This window comes from Pleurodeles waltl, chromosome 3_1 (assembly GCF_031143425.1).
Source record: "Pleurodeles waltl isolate 20211129_DDA chromosome 3_1, aPleWal1.hap1.20221129, whole genome shotgun sequence".
In the NCBI taxonomy this organism is placed as follows: domain Eukaryota; kingdom Metazoa; phylum Chordata; class Amphibia; order Caudata; family Salamandridae; genus Pleurodeles; species Pleurodeles waltl.
In genome coordinates this window covers 617629395-617648991 of record NC_090440.1, presented here as the reverse complement: position 1 = coordinate 617648991, position 19597 = coordinate 617629395, and the positions used below count along the sequence as shown (strand labels likewise).

The window sequence follows — 19597 nt, the reverse complement described above, 5'->3', positions numbered from 1 at the left end:
TATCTCATGGAAAGATCCTAGGCCTTTGCCAGGATGTAGACCAACAATCCTTATATTCCGTCCTGCATTCTATTTAGATAGGAATGTCTCTTACCTTTCTCTGTCAATAAACTTATTCCCTGTAGTCTCCAAGGTCCTATGTTATCAGTCACTCTGGTGGGGGACCTCACCTATAGTCACACATTCGTTAAGGTTAGAGGTCCTGCTCTGTCACCTAATCTTAAATTCTGCAGCTGCAGAGCTGGACCGCTTACCTTGACAAATTTGACTACAGGTGAGGTCCTCAAAGAAGGTGGTAACCCATTCACAAATGGGAATGGGTCCCCCTCCCCTCTATGAATGTTAACATTTTTTTCAAGAGTAGGTAATGCTACTTTATTTAAAAGCAATCACAGACATGATGGTTTACTGACCTCAGCAGGCTACTATCTCTGTGATGGCTCTCATTCCTAGGGGTTCACAATTTGCAGCCTATCTCATTAATATTCAAGAGGTAGGTTGAATCCGGTCCACTTCGAATCTGTATTTTGCAGAACAACCTATTAGTACATAGGTTGCTACGCAAATTACCACACAGGTCGCAAAAATACTTGTCACGATTTGTGACCATTATTTTGCATACATCTAGCTCCATGTGTGTAACTGGGCTTGTTTTGTTTTTATAAGCTTTGCTATGAATTGCTCATTGAGCATTACTTTCCGGTATTAAGAAATTAGCTTGTCCCAGTTTTGATGGGAGTGGTAAGCAAAGAAGACATGGGATTGAAGCGGACAAAGGTTACAGAGTCACAATCGGAAAGAGTGTGTTTGCAGTCTGGAAAATGTGTCTTTGAATCCTGCCATTAGGGTTATGGCAGTCACAGTAAATCCCACAGCTAGGTCAGTTCCCTCGTCTACAGGAGAAATAAGCCATCATATATGTAAAGAAATGGCTCCCTGTTGCAGTTACCCCCCACTTTTTGCCTGATACTGATGCTGACTTGACTGAGAAGTGTGCTGGGACCCTGCTAACCAGGCCCCAGCACCAGTGTTCTTTCACCTAAAATGTACCATTGTTTCCACAATTGGCACAACCCTGGCACCTAGGTAAGTCCCTTGTAACTGGTACCTCTGGTACCAAGGGCCCTGATGCCAGGGAAGGTCTCTAAGGGCTGCAGCATGTCTTATGCCACCCTAGGGACCCCTCACTCAGCAAAGACACACTGCTTGCCAGCTTGTGTGTGCTGATGGGAGAAAATGACTAAGTCGACATGGCACTCCCCTCAGGGTGCCATGCCAACCTCCCACTGCCTGTGGCATAGGTAAGTCACCCCTCTAGTAGGCCTTACAGCCCTAAGGCAGGGTGCACTATACCACAGGTGAGGGCATATGTGCATGAGCACTATGCCCCTACAGTGTCTAAGCAAAACCTTAGACATTGTAAGTGCAGGGTAGCCATAAGAGTATATGGGCTGTGAGTCTGTCAAAAACGAACTCCACAGCTCCATAATGGCTACACTGAATACTGGGAAGTTTAGTATCAAACTTCTCAGAATAATAAACCCACACTGATGCCAGTGTTGGATTTATTAAAAAATGCACACAGAGGGCATCTTAGAGATACCCCCTGTATTTTACCCAATTGTTCAGTGCAGGACTGACTGGTCTGTGCCAGCCTGCTGCTGAGAGACGAGTGTCTGACCTCATGCATTGAGAGCCTTTGTGCTCTCTGAGGACAGAAACAAAGCCTGCTCTGGGTGGAGGTGCTTCACACCTCCCCCCTGCAGGAACTGTAACACCTAGCAGTGAGCTTCAAAGGCTCAAGCTTCGTGTTACAATGCCCCAGGGCACTCCAGCTAGTGGAGATGCCCGCCTCCTGGACCCAGCCCCCACTTTTGGCGGCAAGTCCAGGAGAGATAATGAGAAAAACAAGGAGGAGTCACTGGCCAGTCAGGACAGCCCCTAAGGTGTCCTGAGCTGAGGTGACTCTGACTTTTAGAAATCCTCCATCTTGTAGAAGGAGGATTCCCCCAATAGGGATAGGAATGTGACCCCCTCCCCTTGGGAGGAGGCACAAAGAGGGTGTACCCACCCTCAGGGCTAGTAGCCATTGGCTACTAACCCCCCAGACCTAAACACGCCCTTAAATTTAGTATTTAAGGGCTCCCCTGAACCTAAGAATTTAGATTCCTGCAACAACAAGAAGAAGGACTGCCCAGCTGAAAACCCCTGCAGAGGAAGACCAGAAGACAACAACTGCCTTGGCTCCAGAAACTCACCGGCCTGTCTCCTGCCTTCCAAAGAACTCTGCTCCAGCGACGCCTTCCAAAGGGACCAGCGACCTCTGCATCCTCTGAGGACTGCCCTGCTTCGACGACGACAAGAAACTCCCGAGGACAGCGGACCTGCTCCAAAAAGACTGCAACTTTGTTTCCAGAAGCAGCTTTAAAGAACCCTGCAACTCCCCGCAAGAAGCGTGAGACTTGCAACACTGCACCCGGCGACCCCGACTCGGCTGGTGGAGAACCAACACCTCAGGGAGGACCCCCGGACTACTCTACGACTGTGAGTACCAAAACCTGTCCCCCCTGAGCCCCCACAGCGCCGCCTGCAGAGGGAATCCCGAGGCTTCCCCTGACCGCGACTCTCTGAAACCTAAGTCCCGACGCCTGGAAAAGACCCTGCACCCGCAGCCCCCAGGACCTGAAGGACCGGACTTTCACTGCAGAAGTAACCCCCAGGAGTCCCTCTCCCTTGCCCAAGTGGAGGTTTCCCCGAGGAAGCCCCCCCTTGCCTGCCTGCAGCGCTGAAGAGATCCCTTGATCTCTCATTGACTAACATTGCGAACCCGACGCTTGTTCTAACACTGCACCCGGCCGCCCCCGCGCCGCTGAGGGTGAAATTTCTGTGTGGGCTTGTGTCCCCCCCGGTGCCCTACAAAACCCCCCTGGTCTGCCCTCCGAAGACGCGGGTACTTACCTGCAAGCAGACCGGAACCGGGGCACCCCCTTCTCTCCATTATAGCCTATGCGTTTTGGGCACCACTTTGAACTCTGCACCTGACCGGCCCTGAGCTGCTGGTGTGGTGACTTTGGGGTTGCTCTGAACCCCCAACGGTGGGCTATCTTGGACCAAGAACTGAACCCTGTAAGTGTCTTACTTACCTGGTAAAACTAACAAAAACTTACCTCCCCCAGGAACTGTGAAAATTGCACTGTGTCCACTTTTGAAATAGCTATTTGTGAATAACTTGAAAAGTATACATGCAATTGAAATGATTCAAAGTTCCTAATGTACTTACCTGCAATACCTTTCAAACAAGATATTACATGTTAAATTTGAACCTGTGGTTCTTAAAATAAACTAAGAAAAGATATTTTTCTATAACAAAACCTATTGGCTGGATTTGTCTCTGAGTGTGTGTACCTCATTTATTGTCTATGTGTATGTACAACAAATGCTTAACACTACTCCTTGGATAAGCCTACTGCTCGACCACACTACCACAAAATAGAGCATTAGTATTATCTATTTTTACCACTATTTTACCTCTAAGGGGAACCCTTGGACTCTGTGCATGCTATTCCTTACTTTGAAATAGCACATACAGAGCCAACTTCCTACAATATACATTATCCATATTAACACACATGCTACTTTTGAATTATTATGCACCTAACTATGTACCTTAACTTGACTTATTGCCAGTCATTCTTCACTTAAAGGTTTCATGTTTGTCTCGGTTGCAGTGCTGGCATCTCTTCCTGCCCTGGCTGTGGCTTCCATCACCCCCACCAAAGCCGTCTCCCCGACAGTGATGAATGGCTTGGAGGTGACGGAGCAGCGCAGCTGGCTCTACCTGGAGGAGATGGTGAACTCCTTGATCGCCACGGCCCAGCAGCTGAAGACGCTGATTGACCAAGCCAAACAGGCCAGCTGTACTCACCGAGAAGCCGCTGTCACACAGGCCAAGATCCAGGCCGACGCAGAGAGGAAAGAGGTAGCTGTCTATGCGTTGGTTTGTTTTTGTGTTGAGCTGATGTGCCGGAAGATCTGGCAGCTTCAGAACATTGAAGCACCAGAGAAGATAGCAGGGAGAACTGAAGGGTCTAAAACACGCAAAGGTTAAAGTAACCAGTTATGGAAAAATGCATTTTGAAGAGCTAAGTCTTCTTATTAATTGGGATTTCAAGTGCACAGAAATTAATGTTTATTAAGAGCTTTCTAGGCATGATCACGACTGCTCACAACTATTAGCTTACAAAGATGGGAAGAATCTTAGTAGAAGCTACCACTTCTGTTTTTGTTCACATCAGGCAGATCTGATATTCCAGTTGGACAAGAATGTTGTAATCGGGGATGAGAGCGCACACTGGTAAGAATGAAGCAGAGTAAAGGTTAAGTGCATCTGGAGATGATGCCACCTACGATGTATTGATCAAGTCAAGATGGGCAGATACGCTGCAGCTTTTGTAGTCACCTTTCCTGCTACTGACCTCTGTTCTAAAAATAATGTTATTCTCCACTGTGTCCTGCACCTGTTCTGTTTTCAGTCAGACTGCTGCACCTTTTCATGCTCGATATTTCAGCATTGTGCTCCCTGCTTTTAAAAATGGTAGTTTCCCCAAATTTTATAATTAGAATGTTTTATTTGTAATACGTTTCTTTCTTCTTTATTATATTACCTTTTTAATTGTATATTATCCTTTCTGTTTTGTTTTGTTTAATTTCTGTAAAGCGGATATATTTAATGCTACAGCTTTACACGGCTAACAAAGAGCACTGGATTAGCTGAGCACACAATACAAGGCACTGCAAAAGAGCACCAAATTGCCTGCAGTATTTTATTTTGTTTCCCTTGCCTTACAGATTTCTGGCCAGGGGTGCTCTATAAATTCATTCATTCTTTTAATTATGTCCAGATGCCTCACATTCTTGAGTCGTGTCGAGAGCAGAGCAGTAGTAAGACTGTTTTGTTCAGCTGCAATAGGGCTTGGATTTGTCAAACCAACATTAGATGACTTGTCTTACTTTAAGAAAAGTGTGCTGGTGTGATACCCGCGACTACCTCACATTTAGAATACAGCTCTCTTAAAAGGCTTTTGCTTCACGTTGCCCACAGTTAGCAATAGTTTTTTTTTTGTCCTTCTCTGCAGTAGAGAATTTGAAAGTCCACTTATACGTAGATCTTGTATAGGAGTCCAAAGTGCTGTTGAAGAATGACAGGAGTGGGTCATCTTTCCAAAGTCTGATGCTTACTCCCAGTGTATGAAATATAGAGTGCCAAAGACCATATGCCGTAGCAGGAGCAATAGTAACGCACATATTCCACTAGAGCATGGTCAAGGCCCTCCCATATTGAAGTTGGTTGTAGTCGGAACGAACATATAGAGTCCATCGTATGTTTACAAGCGTCTGTCGGGAGACGGGAGGTAAGGCCCTGGTTCCGGAACGTCTTGCCTGATCTGACAGGGCTGGCACGTAAGGGCTTAAGAGACCTGGGAATTAATGGAAATGGAGGACTTCATAATGTAGAAGCCCCTACAAGCCTTTTATCACCTTGGATATGTTTCCTGGAGTGAAAGAAAGTGGAACATTGATGCTTCTGCACTTCAGAGTGATTGCAGAGCAGAGAGATCACGAGAGGACACAGACCGGAACCGGCGTAGCACAAGTCTAGCAAGTCCGGCGCTCCCTGAGTATCGGAGCCAGTGGAGCTGAGCTGAAGAGGCTGTGGTGCCTGCGGTGCGGTGAGGTGCTGCACTCCCTGCGTATCAGAGCCAGCTGAGCTGAGGAGGCTGTGGTGCCCGCGGTCCCTGCGGTGCGGTGCTTCATGGAGAGGCTGCGGGGTGGCCTTGAGATGAGGCGGGAGTGTGGGGTCTGCACCGGGCATTGTGAGGTAGTGGGTTTGGCGATGCAGTTGGGGTGTTGGGCGTGGGTGCAAGCATCGCCGGGTTGTTGTGCCCTTTTTGCCTCCATCCCCCCCGCCTTCTCCTCAAGCTTGGTCGCCTGGCATCCCCTCCCCCTCACTCTGCCCTCACTTCACCGTAGCGCCAAGGTCCAGCTCTTCTCCTCTTCTCCTCTCCTCCTCGCTCCTTCATCCTACCTCTTACTGCCTCCTCTATACCCACATAGCACCCCCAGCCTTTCCCTGGCAGCCACAGGTGCCTGGGTGTACTCCCCGCACACCTGGGGAACTGGTTACTAGGAAACCCGGGTGGCATGATATTGCCAGGCCAAGAGTCCCGCTTCCCGCTTCACCACCCCATCACCTCTTGGAGCAGCAGCGGGCTCCAGGGGCTACCAGGGGATTGCCATTGGAGCAACTGGAGAGTTACAGCACAGCCAATCCTCAGTGCAGCAGGCGAGTGCGGTGACTGTAGCCAGTCACTGCGAAGGTTGTGCTCCAGTCGACCGCAGAAGCGGCCCAGCTAGGTTGGGTATGGCTTGTGGGGTATGTTGAGCCTCACTTGCCAAGGTGGCATGAGCAGCGGTATCCACTTCGCCCTCAACTATCTGCACCTGCATCCGCGGAGCCGATATAACAGCTGGCCATCAATTTCACTAGCCTGACAATACAAACTACAAAGAGCAAAAGAAAGGAAAAAGGTGATCATTCAGTCAGGTAAAACAAGAAAATCTCCTCCCAAAAAATCGGTGATGGGGAAGAGAAAGAGGAGACTCCAAGCTCCAGACAGCTACCTCACGCCACAGACAGTGTCACCTCTCATTGAGATTGACATGGAGGTGGATCAGGAAGCAGAAGGACCTAGTGTTAGACACAACTCCGAACAAGCAGAAAAACTCCTCACTACAGATTGTCAACCAAAAATCTACATCAAGTTCTCCTTTAAAAAAAATGACGGATCCACCTTTTTCTCAAGCAGCAGCAACATACAAGGCGTACAGCCACCACTACACCCTTCTATCTCCACAAAAACAACTGAAAGCAGCCCATCCCAGCATGATCCCCTCACAATGGGGAACACTCCAAGCTTAAGTTCCAGCCAACTTGCCAATACTAGCACAACCCCACTACCCTCGGGGCAACATGATCCATCCCTCAGGGCTGAGGTCCACACGGGACCCCGGCAGACCCCGGAGGAAAAATGGCGGTCCTCCCCCCAACAAAGTGCGACCTGCCAAAACGATTCAGTGCTTTGGGTAACGGAAGTGGCACCGTTAACGCTCTCCAGAGAAGAGGGCCAGCCGTCTACTGACATCCAGGTCACGATTCCAGCTTGCGACCTACCCCCTCAAGGAACTTCAACGAATGCTGTAAATCAAGCCCTCCGCCTGCCAATCCCTCCAGTGAGCTCACAAACAGAAGGTGTCCGTATAGCAGCGGAGGAAGAAGCACTATCCTATCTAGACACGCAAGAATGGGAGAACATGCTGATCGCATATTCTCAAAACTCTCCTCAGGACCTCAGAAGTACCCCTGACCCTGCTCCGAGGCAACTGTCTCACCAGGACGGTGTAAGGGCCGATGCAAGCACAGACACGAGCTCTGCAACACCAACTGACCAGGATCCCAGAGCAAACTCTTGCAATCCACACACAGAAGGAGCATGGGCCTTTCTACTCAAAACCATGCAGCTTCTAGTGGAAGCTCTTCAATATCAGTGAGACAAAATGGATGTTCAACTAACCTTGCTTAACACACTGGCAGTGTTTGTAGCAGGAATAGACGGGAAAGTATGCGACCTGAAATCCCTCCTCACTCAGCCACAAGTAAATCCTGCGAGCGCTCTAACCAGCTGTCCATGTGGGCCAATAATAGACAAACTATCTACGCTACCCTCCATGCTTAGCAATCTGTGTGTGTCTCTAAAATCTGGAGCTTTAATTTACCCCACACCCTCCAATTCCAAAGCTGCCCCCCAAGCTCATGACCCGCAAAAGTTTAGCCGAGAGCACAGTGCATGGCCCAGCAATAAGGAGCCAGGAATTGAAAAAGGGGCACAACCAGATTCCATCTGCAATAGAAGCTTTAACCACCGCGGCCCTAGCAGCAAATACTGAGAACAAGGAAACATCTGGCAGCTCCATGGTTGGCAATCCCATCGAGAAAGTTAACGCTAAGCAAAGGCGTGCCCAAACGAGAAAAGGTCGCAAGAAGAAACTTGTGGGAAATGGAAAGTCCAGTGCCTTGGCTTTTAAACTGGCAATTGACCCCAATCTGGGAACACCTGCAAACGGGACTCGCAATGAAGTCACATCTTCCTGGTCCTCTGGGTCAAAGGTGAACCTAGAGCACCCATACCCAAATACAGTTATCCTTTGAGGGAGCTCGGCTACAATTGACCCTTCCTCGTCGATTACAACAGCTCAGGAGGCCCGTGAAACTCACTCCACTAAGGCAGATCAAGCACTCGTTGGAAGCATGGCGAGGGGAGGCTCCACCAACTATCAGCACAACTACTGCAATGTTTGCACCTCTGCCACCAGCCTCTAGGACAAAGAAAGGGGTGGGCAACAATGCAGAATCCAAAATCCCTGCAGTCTGCGCAAACTGTAGCGATTCCAACACATGGAAACCTCAGTCTCCCCATACAATAAACTTTACTGAACCATTCCAATGCACCACCAAAGGAGCTTCCACTACCAGTCCACTGGAAATGCCAGAGAGTGACTTGCATACCAACCAGCCCTACACAAGACCCGCAAGCAGGGAATATCACTGTCAATATGCTTAATAATTGCTGGAGTCAGGAAGGGGGAGGAGTATCAAACCAACCTCTGTAGAAACTGAAATTTCGATCAGAGCCTACAAACACTAATACACTTATTTTTCATCCACATTACAAATCTAAAGGCACAGGCGATATCCTGAACAGGGGAAACATTCTCCGGCTCTTATCACACATTCAATCTACAAGCGGTCTGACTACAGCTGACCTACTGGCAGTAGAATTTGTCCGCCCCAATACAACATCAGCCCTCGAAGCAACCAAGGCCACATGGAAGATAAGCTCAATTGCCCAAACAATCTTCACTGAAAGAGCAACCTTTGAACGCTGGGGCATCAGTATTACCACACACCACGAGGTCGGTTACCAGACCCCTCTATTAACGACAGAACCAGCTATAAAACCAGACCCCTTGATCAAGGAAACTCTCTCCATTACTTAAGAGCACCTGGGGTTGTTCATCAAGGTCCTCAAGTTCCTCCATCACCACTTTAGGCAAGTCCTGGAGCTACATGTTGCATACTCCAATAGACTTTCTCCAGCCCAACAACAAATTACGGTGGAGCTCAAGAACGATTAACAATTGCGATGGGTCCCGGTGGCAAATGTGATACATAAGGAAGGGTATCACACCAACAACGGAAGCACTTCGCCTTTGCTCTTGGAACGTGAACGTCCTCCTCATCAAAACCTCGGATCAGGACTTCATCCAGTATATTAGCACCTTTGACATTATACTAATGCAGTAAACATAGCTGGATGAACCATTTACCTACAGGGCTATATGTGTTTCTTTTCACCAGCAATCAGAAAAGCGAAGTACGGTCAGTTGCTGGGTGGCATGGCTACCTAGGTCTCTCTGGCACTCAGCCAGAGCCACCCCTCTGGTCTCCACTATTCCATTTACTAACACTGTGATAATTGCCACCCCTATGGATGTGCCTACAGCAGAGATAGTACTTGTAAATACTTACCTTCATCCCAATCTCAAATCTAAAGATGCTACCAAGCTGTTGGAACAGCTTGAGAACTATATAGGTAGTGGAGAAATAGCTGAAACGGCCGACATCATCGCCTCAGGCGACTTCAACCTGCACCTACTTGGAGCCTCCACAGACGAAGTCGCAATCGCTCTTTCCAGCGACTGGGGTCTTCCAACACAGGGGGCCAAAAACCACAGATGACCCATGACGATAAGCAGGACACTACTCAAAGGCCTAGAACAACTACAGTTAAGAGCCTTAAATGGTAGATTTCGGGAGGACTTACCACCTGCAACAACATATTTTTCAACAACAGCCTCTACAACAATCGACTACACCTTCGTCACTCTGCCACTGTTTGAACAAGTAGCCACTTACCAGGTAGGAGACAGGAGCGAGAGAGACCATTACCCACAAGAACTAGCCATTAACCTGACGATATCCAAAATAGATAAAGCAAGCATCCCACTTATTACTTACACTACAAACTACAAACGGGTTAAATGTGCACAATCAAACCTAGAGCTTGTATCTAATGCAGCAATGGACCTGGCAGTCTAACTAGAAGCAAATGACAAAAGTGAGGTGCTTAAGTGGGAACTACTAACAACAAGACTAAGCAATAATTTTGCAGACCGATTACCACCCGGCGAATCACAGCCCCTTCAGCAACAATACTCTTGCCGCATGTCCATAGATTCGCATTACAAGACACAAAAAGAAAAATGTATTCCACCATGAGGCACCTACACAAAGCCTGTTAACTGTGGGAAAATCCTTTCTACATAAGTTTCCAGAGAAGATTCAATTTTCAATATTTACTGATTCTGTCACGGTAAAGGATCTGATAGCCAAGGGTTGAATAGAAGATGCCCCGGGCCCCAATGGACTTCCCCCGCAGTCTTCAAGCACAATAGGTCCTGCTGGGGAACGATCTTAGAACCTCTCTACCTGGAAATAGCCCATACAGGCATTATCCCATAGTCCTGGAAAGGGTCCATAATTTCACCCATCTTTAAAAATGGGGACAGATCGCTCCCAAACAACTATCGCTTAATAGCCCTGATAAACAAGGAAGCAAAGTACTTTGCAGGTCTGCTGTTGGAGCATCTGTCTGCATGGATTGCTGAAAAGGGAATAATAACGAAGACCCAAACAGGATTCTCTAAATAACTGGTACCATAACCAATATTATGCCATTGTACTTACCAACAAAGCCTAGAAACAGAAACGGCAGCTTCACTTATGCTTTGGCAATTTTAAGGCAGCATTTGACCACATGGAGAGGAATCTGCTGTGGAAGAAGCTCTCAAACTGGGGACTTTCACATCCGCTTCTACACCTGATAATAGCCCTTCATACGGATACATAGGTCCAGATTAAACTGGGAACTGGCACTCATCTCTCAAGGGGGATACAACCTACCAAAGGTCTAAAACAGGGCTGCATTCTGGCTCCTACAATTTTTTATTATACTTAGCAGACCTGGCGGATTCGCTCGCTCTTACAAACCCGCACGCCCAAAAAATTGGAGACCTGGAACTACTGTGCTTTTTGTACGCAGACAATCTTCTCCTGATTAGCCACATGAAAATAGGGCTCCAGAGATTAATAAATGCCACCCAACAATACTCTGCCAATGCCCTGACTGCGAACTTTGAAAAAAACATGCTCATTGTCAATCCGAGCCAAGGACCCCGCTAGTATGTGGTTTTGGGGCAAGACACAGCTTTTGCAAACAGAAAAGTATAAATACCTCAGCGTCACCATTGATAAATCAGGGAATTTTGGGCATCAAAGAGGGTCCATTATAGGAAAAGTCTTAGCCATAGCACCATCTTTAAAAAGTCTAAAAGTAGACATGAACAGCCCCTCATTCAACCCCCTCTTATGGGTACTAAAGGCCAAACTCTTGCCCTCAATAACATACGGAAGTGAAATACATAGAGGCATAGATTCAGAAATCCTAAATCATGCTCTGCTCACTGTTTTACCTTCCTAAATTTACTTCCTCCTGCTCAACTTAGACTGGAGTTTGGCCTATTGAATCAGTCCCTGGCAAGACGAGAAGCATATATAAACGTCTGGAGTAAAGTCCGAGGTGCCACCTCACACTCTCTTAGCTACCCACCTATGGCAGGAGCTCGAATACAAGAACACCTCCCCGTCCAGAGTTTACCTAGAGGATTCACTTAGGATGACTGGGCTTACCGATCTCTGGAGGCCCTCAATCTCACATAGCACTTTCAAGAAAGTTGTTTGGAAATCAATTAGACCTGAATCCCTGTTGGAGGACAGCAGCCTTTTCACAGAGATCTCACGCTTGGATGGCTCTGAATACTTATACGACTCTGGGCCCACGAGCATATCTTGGCCACAGCTTTTCAAGGCAAACAAAAGAGCAATTTTTAAGGTATCGATTAGGGCTTCTACCAGGTGCTCTAAATGCAGCCCTGTGGCTGAAAAATGCGACAAATACAACTTGTCATTTATGCGGTGAGAGCACAGAAGATCTCCTACATGTCCTCTGTTCATGTGAACATCTTGTGTTGGAAAGGAAAGCTTTATTAAAAAAGTTAAATGAAAGAGGCCTACGAACAAGGAGGGAAGCCGTGCTGGTGTGTTTCGCACCTGGGGACCTGCAACTGAACTGCGCCCTAGTCCAATGTCTGTCCCTGGTAACACAAAAACAGCACCTAACACAGCAAGCCATCGACTCTATACACCATCTTTCTCCAACTTGTAATATGGACCTTTAGGCACAGGACCCCTGCTATTGTGACAACTGGGCCCTCAGTTGTCACATGTGCCTAAGCTAACCAACCAGTGAAAAAACTATGAGCCAATGACTGCTTACATTTTAAAGATTTTAAACAAAAACTTATCCAATTGTGCTAACTTTTTTATGTAATAATTCTGCTAATCGTTTTATGCAATGGTTTTAGGTAACTATGCAAATAGAGTATCTATCTATCTATCTACCTTAAGCCTGCATACTTGCATGGCTACCGTATACCATTCATCTAGAATTGGGAGGCGGTTGGGACAGTTGATGTTAGGTTAGAGATACACATGCATGCTGATGGTGTTGCTAGGAGTAAGTTATTGTCCTTGGTCACTTGGGTAAACTGCTGCACTTCTTCAGACACCCAACAAATGTCTGTGTATTAGTAGTGTGTTAAAGTGTTGTAATTCCACAAGCATCTAACAGATGTCTCGCAGTAAACATATGCTCTTCATTAACCGCAAATTGATGTCCCCACAGACGTCAAATGGTGCTTAAAGGCCTCATATCCTTAAATGCCATGATATGTTAAAACTCATTATTATTATCCAAAATGGCTTGTATATGCCAAAGGGTGTTGTCATATTGCCAAGTGATATAGTTTTATTTCCTCAAAGTGCCATTAGTTTCCCTCAGCAGACGTAACACAAGGTCCTCAGATAATTCCATCATGTGCTTATGGTTTACCTTCATGCTTGAAAACCTGTTAGGCTACACCTAAGCAGTAATGTCATGAAACTGCAGCCTTTCTAGTGTATCTTTTTAATATAAATTCATTGTCATTCACCCCTACCAGTTTGAATTTAGACATGAACATAAGACCTGCTCTGATTGGTGTTCAAGGAGTGTCTGAGGCAAGATCTAGACAGGTGAGGTACCACAGCCCTTATTCTCCTTGTTTTAAGTGCAGCATTTGATACTATCTCCCATCATGTGCTATTCATGCAACTAGGAGATGGTGGTATTCAAGACACAGCTTCTGCCAGGTTTCAGTCTTTCCTAAAAGAATATTCCTTTCAGGTTATTGCTTAATCCTATAAATCCTTGGCTTGTAGGCTACCGCATGGAGTCCCTCAGGGCTCCCCATTGATCCATACATTGTTTAATATGCGTCCTTTGTCAGACATAGTAGTGAACCATGGATTGTCTGCTTCTATGCTGATGGCACGCAAATTGTTATAGCTTTTAATTTATCAGATTCTCATACTACCTCTAATTTAATATACTACCTTAAGAATGTGGCAGACTGGATGAGGTATTTGCTTGAAGCTTAGGTGTAGCAAGACAGAAGTATTGGTTCTTGTAATCAGCCCCAGCTATGGGGTTCCTCATTGTTGACCTGAGGACTTAGGCAACTGCCCCATCCCAAGCAGGTGGTGAAGGACCTGGCTTTTACCTGGATAATAAATTAACTATAGAACTGCAAATTATTCAGTTTGCTGCTTGCTTTGACCTGTTAAAGTGCTTGAGAATGATACTATGGCTCTTATCCTAGAAATCACCAAAAAACTATCATGCAGGACTTGGTAACTTCCAGGCTAGATTACAGCAACATGCTCTTGTTTGGGAGCTACGAACTCAATATAAGGCCTTTACAGACTGTTCAAAACGTGGCAGCACTCTTGCTCTGCCATATTCCTTCTTTGGGGTAGTCATGCACTCTAAAATGTATTTATGAATTAATTGAGAGAAATTAATTGAAAAAGCACAAAGCCTTACTGTTACAATGGTTGTAGACTACAACAACACCAAAATTGTCTGAAAGCACATGGGCTGTGTGTATCTCATTGATGTTTATTAGGTGCAGGTCATGGCTAAAGATCAAGTCCTCTACTCTGGGCCATAAGCATAAGGGGAGATCAAATCACATTACAAAGGGATGGAAGTGCCTCTTCCCCGAAAGAAAATAGCAATCATAGAAATGGTGGACACACTACATTGCCAAAGACACAAGACTGATGAAAGCCTACAATTCATCCCCAAGTCTACTGACCATGCACATTCCAAGAACACTACACTGGCATCTCACTTGAGCATCTCAATTGCAACTTCATTTAGACAGCAGCATGAGCAACAGTGTACCCCTTGATCTGTGGAGTGCCTAGACAAAGTACATCCTTAATTGAAGAAATGAGAAATGTCTTAGTCACATCATCCTTCGGCCATTCAAACATCTTCTGCGTGAGAAACTTAACCTCCCCAGAAACGCTGCTGCTAAGACTAAAAAGGAAACTTTGATACTATATATATCATGCAACACATTGCTGAACCAGCCGGTTCAAAAGACAAGACCCTACTCTTCATCTTCACCACATTGTAGACTACAGAATGCCGTTAGCCTCTACCATTGGACTGGTGTAACTACAACTATCCCTATCCTTATTCGTTGTAGACTGCTTATGCTGTTTATTTAATAGTGCTGCTGTTTGAAAGACTACCCACTTTGAATTCATTCTAATATCAAACCTGTGCACACCCCAGGATCCTCGACCACACACAAGGTTAACTCTCCCCTTAACTCAGGCAGCACCACTCTGTAACTAATTTCAAATCTCACACCCCTCTGAGTTTCACTCGTCATTACTAAAACCCTCTAGCTTCCTAGCACACCCCAAAACTCATTGAAAGGAAACAACTAATACACAAACTAGAAAGGACATTATACAAACCCCAACTCCAAGATGCCTGTTTAACCCTGAAAGCTTAACACTTTTCAAAAAGGAATTTCATTACCACATTCAAGGCTACTTATTACCAGTTTATCATCCTAGAAGCATACAGTAAACCTAAAATCCTCTTAAAGGCCATAAATGATTAACTCAACACACAAGTGCAATGCATTTAATCCGTTCTTTATCAGCAAAATAGTCATGGTCAGTCATCAAGCAGATAACCAACATCCCATCTGTCCCTGTTTGTGGCCTCTCTTTTTAAATGTTGATCCACTCAGATCTTACCAGCATTCTCAGTTTGCATATCCTTTCTTCCACCACCATGAAATTCCTCACCAGAAAAGCCCTTACATCTCTCCTCTTCCTAATGAATATCTCCCTTGTTCAGGGGTGTCTGCTCACTCAAAACTGAAGATATCATCCCAGCTATTGAAAACGACAACTCTCCACCCCAACAGTCTCACCAACTGCTGGACAGTCACATCTGCACCCTTACTCAAAATATCTCCATAAAAGCACTTGCCATCCAGATATAAGACATACTAACGATCTCTTTCCTGCAGACCTGCCAGTCAGAGGCAAACCCCAATGTAGCACTGAGACAATAACTATCCCAGTTTTAAGCAACGTCTTTCTCATGACATACAACATCACCTCCCTCCTTCTTTGTCCTTCATTGCAGAATCACAGAGCAATTTGTCAACTATCAACCATCCTGGAATTCACTGACTCCTTAGTACAGTGGTTCCTCTCTTTCCTTTCCATGTGGCATCATCTAATCCAGATGCTAGCATCCAGGATATGCATGATCCCGGTTGCCTTCAGTTTTAATATGGATAGTTCAAAGTCTCCAAGGCCAACATTGGAAGGAAGATTCATCAGTATGTAGCTGACCAAAAACAAAATGTATCCTAAATAAGGGCTCACACAGACTTGGCGATAATAGATGAAAGTGGATACATTCACTCTACAAGTCACCTCCATCTCAAATCCCTTGGCATTATAGTGATTTCAAAGCCCACGTTTCCAAGAAGACACAGATCACACCTCCTCTGTGCTGATTTCAGAACCACCACCCAAGTCACAAGAGAACAGCAATGTCTTACTTTCTGGTGCCCCAACGCTTGCCTTATGTTTGCTCAAAGTGTCCTGCACACCGCCGCTCATCCTCCTAATGGCTTAAAGGAAAATGTCGCGTCATCCTGACTTAACCTACAAGTCTCCATAATTTTCAAGCTCTGCAAAAGCTCGTTACCATCCTAAAAACTACTCAGCCATAAACACTAAAAGCCCTTACCACCCTTAAAAACGACCCATCCCTGAACTCTGAAAAACTCAGAACCCCTAAAAACTTATCTATGAATGCTGAAAGCTGCGTACTACCATAAAAAAAACTCATTACCCTTCTTTTTTAAAACGAGCTATACCTAAAAAATATATAGAAATATATATAAAATTCAAATTTGATTAAAATACTTTTTTTTTTTTTTAAAGTAAAAATTATTACCATGACTATATTGTTAATTTAATCTACTTCACGTTTTCACAAACTCTAATTTAATTACTTTTCATTACACTTACCTAAAAATATTTATTTACGAAACTAAATTTAGAGCACAATGACTAATTAAATGTGCACAACCATAACATGTACATACCTCCAGTGGAACACATAAAGACATGCAATATTTAGGTGTGGCGATTTTAATCTTTAAAAAAGTAACTTACCTGCCAGGTAAAGTTTCAGAAACGTATCTGTGGTGCAAGGACTACTGATGTAACTTCTTTGGTGTAATGACTCCCAAATATAGACTGGGAAGTAACATACCAGGTTTGACACTTGGGGCGTAATTATAAATGGTCTGTTATTTGGTGTAGTGATACTGAGGTACTGGAATCACTGTTTCCTGCTGGTTTGCCACTCATCAAATAAAAGGCATTACAATTTGGTGGCCCTGGGATGGGAAATAACATACAGAAGCTGGAATAGTTGGTCCTTTCCTATATGTCCTTCTCAATTCTTGGGACAATAACAGGCCCTTTACCACTTTCGTTTACTACTGGCTTTTAGTAGGTGGGGAGTGGCACCTGGGGAGTGCTTCGGTTCAGGGGCATGGAACAGGAGAAGACCCATTAAGGCGGAGCAATGCTGTGGGGTGCATTATCTGCTGTCCCCATGCACACAGTGTGCGGGCTGCACGTCTTTCTTCAGCTTCCGCCACAGCCCTCTAAATTTTTACTGGGCATGGATTTGCACCTGGTAAAACTTGGTTCAGTGCTTCCAGTTGCAGTTTCCTGCAGGGGTATTCCCCTCCGCTCTAGGCAATTTATAATGAGGCCCATTGAAGTTTGTTGGCCTGTGCTCTTGTATTACTGGTTCCCTTTGTGCCCGTTGTGTCCATTTGTCTCTTATTTCGTATGCATGGTTACCCATACGTCTGCTGAAGTAGGTTTTGCTGCAGTTCATACATTTTATCAAAGCAATCTAAAAATACTCTTACTAGAAGTTTGAGATTAGACCATTACAACATATTCAATAATACCAAGTCTGTAAAATTCTAGAATTCGTGACTCTGATTTGTGGTTCAATTGTGTAATCCATTGAAAAGTGTTTTTATGCATATAGATTTGTTTCTGCTTGAATCTGCACAAAACAATCGGAGATTTGAATACATTCATTTGATCTTTGCAAGTTTATTTGGAGATAAAGTGCTGAAGAATAAAAAGGGGGTTCTCAAGTCTGCATCATCACTTTAATTTATCCAGGAAATAATTTGTTTTTAAGAATGCCACAACAATACCAGACAGTTCAACGCTAAAACGTTCACAGAATTTCCTGTAGTCCTGGTTTTTTGAAAAACCAGCCATCCTTTTTGACAAACGTCTATTAAAAATCTAATTCATTGTTGAAAGTAGAGTTTTGATATGTTTAATGGAAAAGCAACTTCTAAAACTCCCCCTTGTGCAAAGTGGTTTAGAACTGGTTTCCTCAGTGGCCCTGCTCCAGACTTCCTGTTAATGTCTGCCCCACTAAATAATAACGGGCATGCCCTTGGAAGCAGGAAGGCTGAAGTGGTTTCAATTGGGCCCTTTTAGCAGAGATTAGTCATCTCTGAGGTGGGAAGGAACAGAAGGCAACACAAAGGGCAACCTTAATAGTTTGTCCTTTTTAAAGTGGAAATCTCAAATGAGCATATCAAGAACTGAAACCTTTCAAGTCTAGAGCCACCATAGACTTTGCAGGTGGTCCCAGTAGGAACGTAAATCATTTCCAGCTTTGGGAGAGGGGAGGATTCCTCATCTCCTTACATGAGTGGCTGGAAGGGAGGAGAACACTCTTGTGGCTGGAAAACGGTTAAGGCTCTTTTTGTAGGTGGGGGAAGGTTAGGGTAATTTTGGATAAGGAATTCTGGGAAAGTCTGCAGTAAACTGAGAAAGGATGTGTTGAAAAAAGAGGTGGGTTTTCCATGGGAAATTTGCTTGAACTGACTGTGTGGAATACTCCAGTGACAGGATAGTGTGGAGGATAGGATTGCCACCTCCTTCTCTGAACATTGTTGGACCTTGAAACAATATCAAGGAGAGAAAAGACTTTATCTGACTGCTGGGAAAAAAGATCCAAGGATTTCTGTTTTCTGCTGACACCCAGGGACCGGAGCCGCTTCCATAGGGCAACAAAAGGAGAATTGATTAAAGTGAAGCTCACTGCTGTGAGCTCAACTCTGAGAAATCCATGGTTGGAAAGAGTCATCGTGGGTGCCCTGAGGACCTGAGGGATGTATGGGTGACCAGGTGGAATGTTTCCAGCAACAAGCACTTCAGTCATTTTCCCACCTCCAGTTGACCGGGACATGGTGCTGAGGCTTCCCCAGGCAAGATGCATGCTTGACAGGAAAAATATCCCGGCTCATCCTGACTGGAGCCTTTTACTGCAAGAAATAGATGTTAGCAGTTAAGCCCCCTCCCCCCCTCAAGCCTTGTGGATCCATGCCTGGCTACAGCTTCCAACTTTAAACTGTAATAGGATTTCAAGAATCAAATAAGTGACCAAGTTCAGCAGTAAAACCTTGAAATGGGTGAGGAGGCAAGTCTACCTCAAACTCACAGTGACATCAGCAACCATAACATCTTGCTTTGTCCCACTCTGAGCTTTTGGTGCCAAAACTAAAAGCTTCAGCGGGAGATTCATGATGAACCTCTGCAGCTTTTGCATTTTACTTTACACCATTAGTGGACTTTGCAACCCAGAAAAACATCCTAGTTCCAAGGTATGTACTGTGACTGGTGTAATTCATTTGGCCTAATTTACCCCCAGTCTATAGCATTCAGCCTGTACCACAGTCCCAGACAGTCACAAATTGTAGCATTGAGTTGGCGCCTTGAGGTTTCTTAGTACTTTTTCATTGAAACTTTGAAAATGCATGTCTCTGTTTCCATTTATGTGATTTTTATGATTTTTGTGTGTTATTACAGTTTCTCTTTTTA

The 19597-nt window shown here is 45.2% G+C and overlaps 1 protein-coding gene across 3 annotated transcripts in view; it reads left to right on the top strand.

Moving 5' to 3' along the window:
* DEAF1 (DEAF1 transcription factor) overlaps window positions 1-19597 on the top strand; it is a 360680-nt gene that overhangs the window by 220297 nt on the left and 120786 nt on the right. For 2 of the 3 annotated variants that reach the window (XM_069223092.1, XM_069223091.1), the window contains one exon: window positions 3729-3979. In XM_069223092.1, coding sequence (XP_069079193.1) covers window positions 3729-3979 — 251 coding nt within the window. Of the gene's footprint in view, window positions 1-3728; window positions 3980-4295; window positions 4355-19597 lie in introns of all 3 variants that reach the window. The other variant, XR_011201388.1, reaches the window with a different exon arrangement.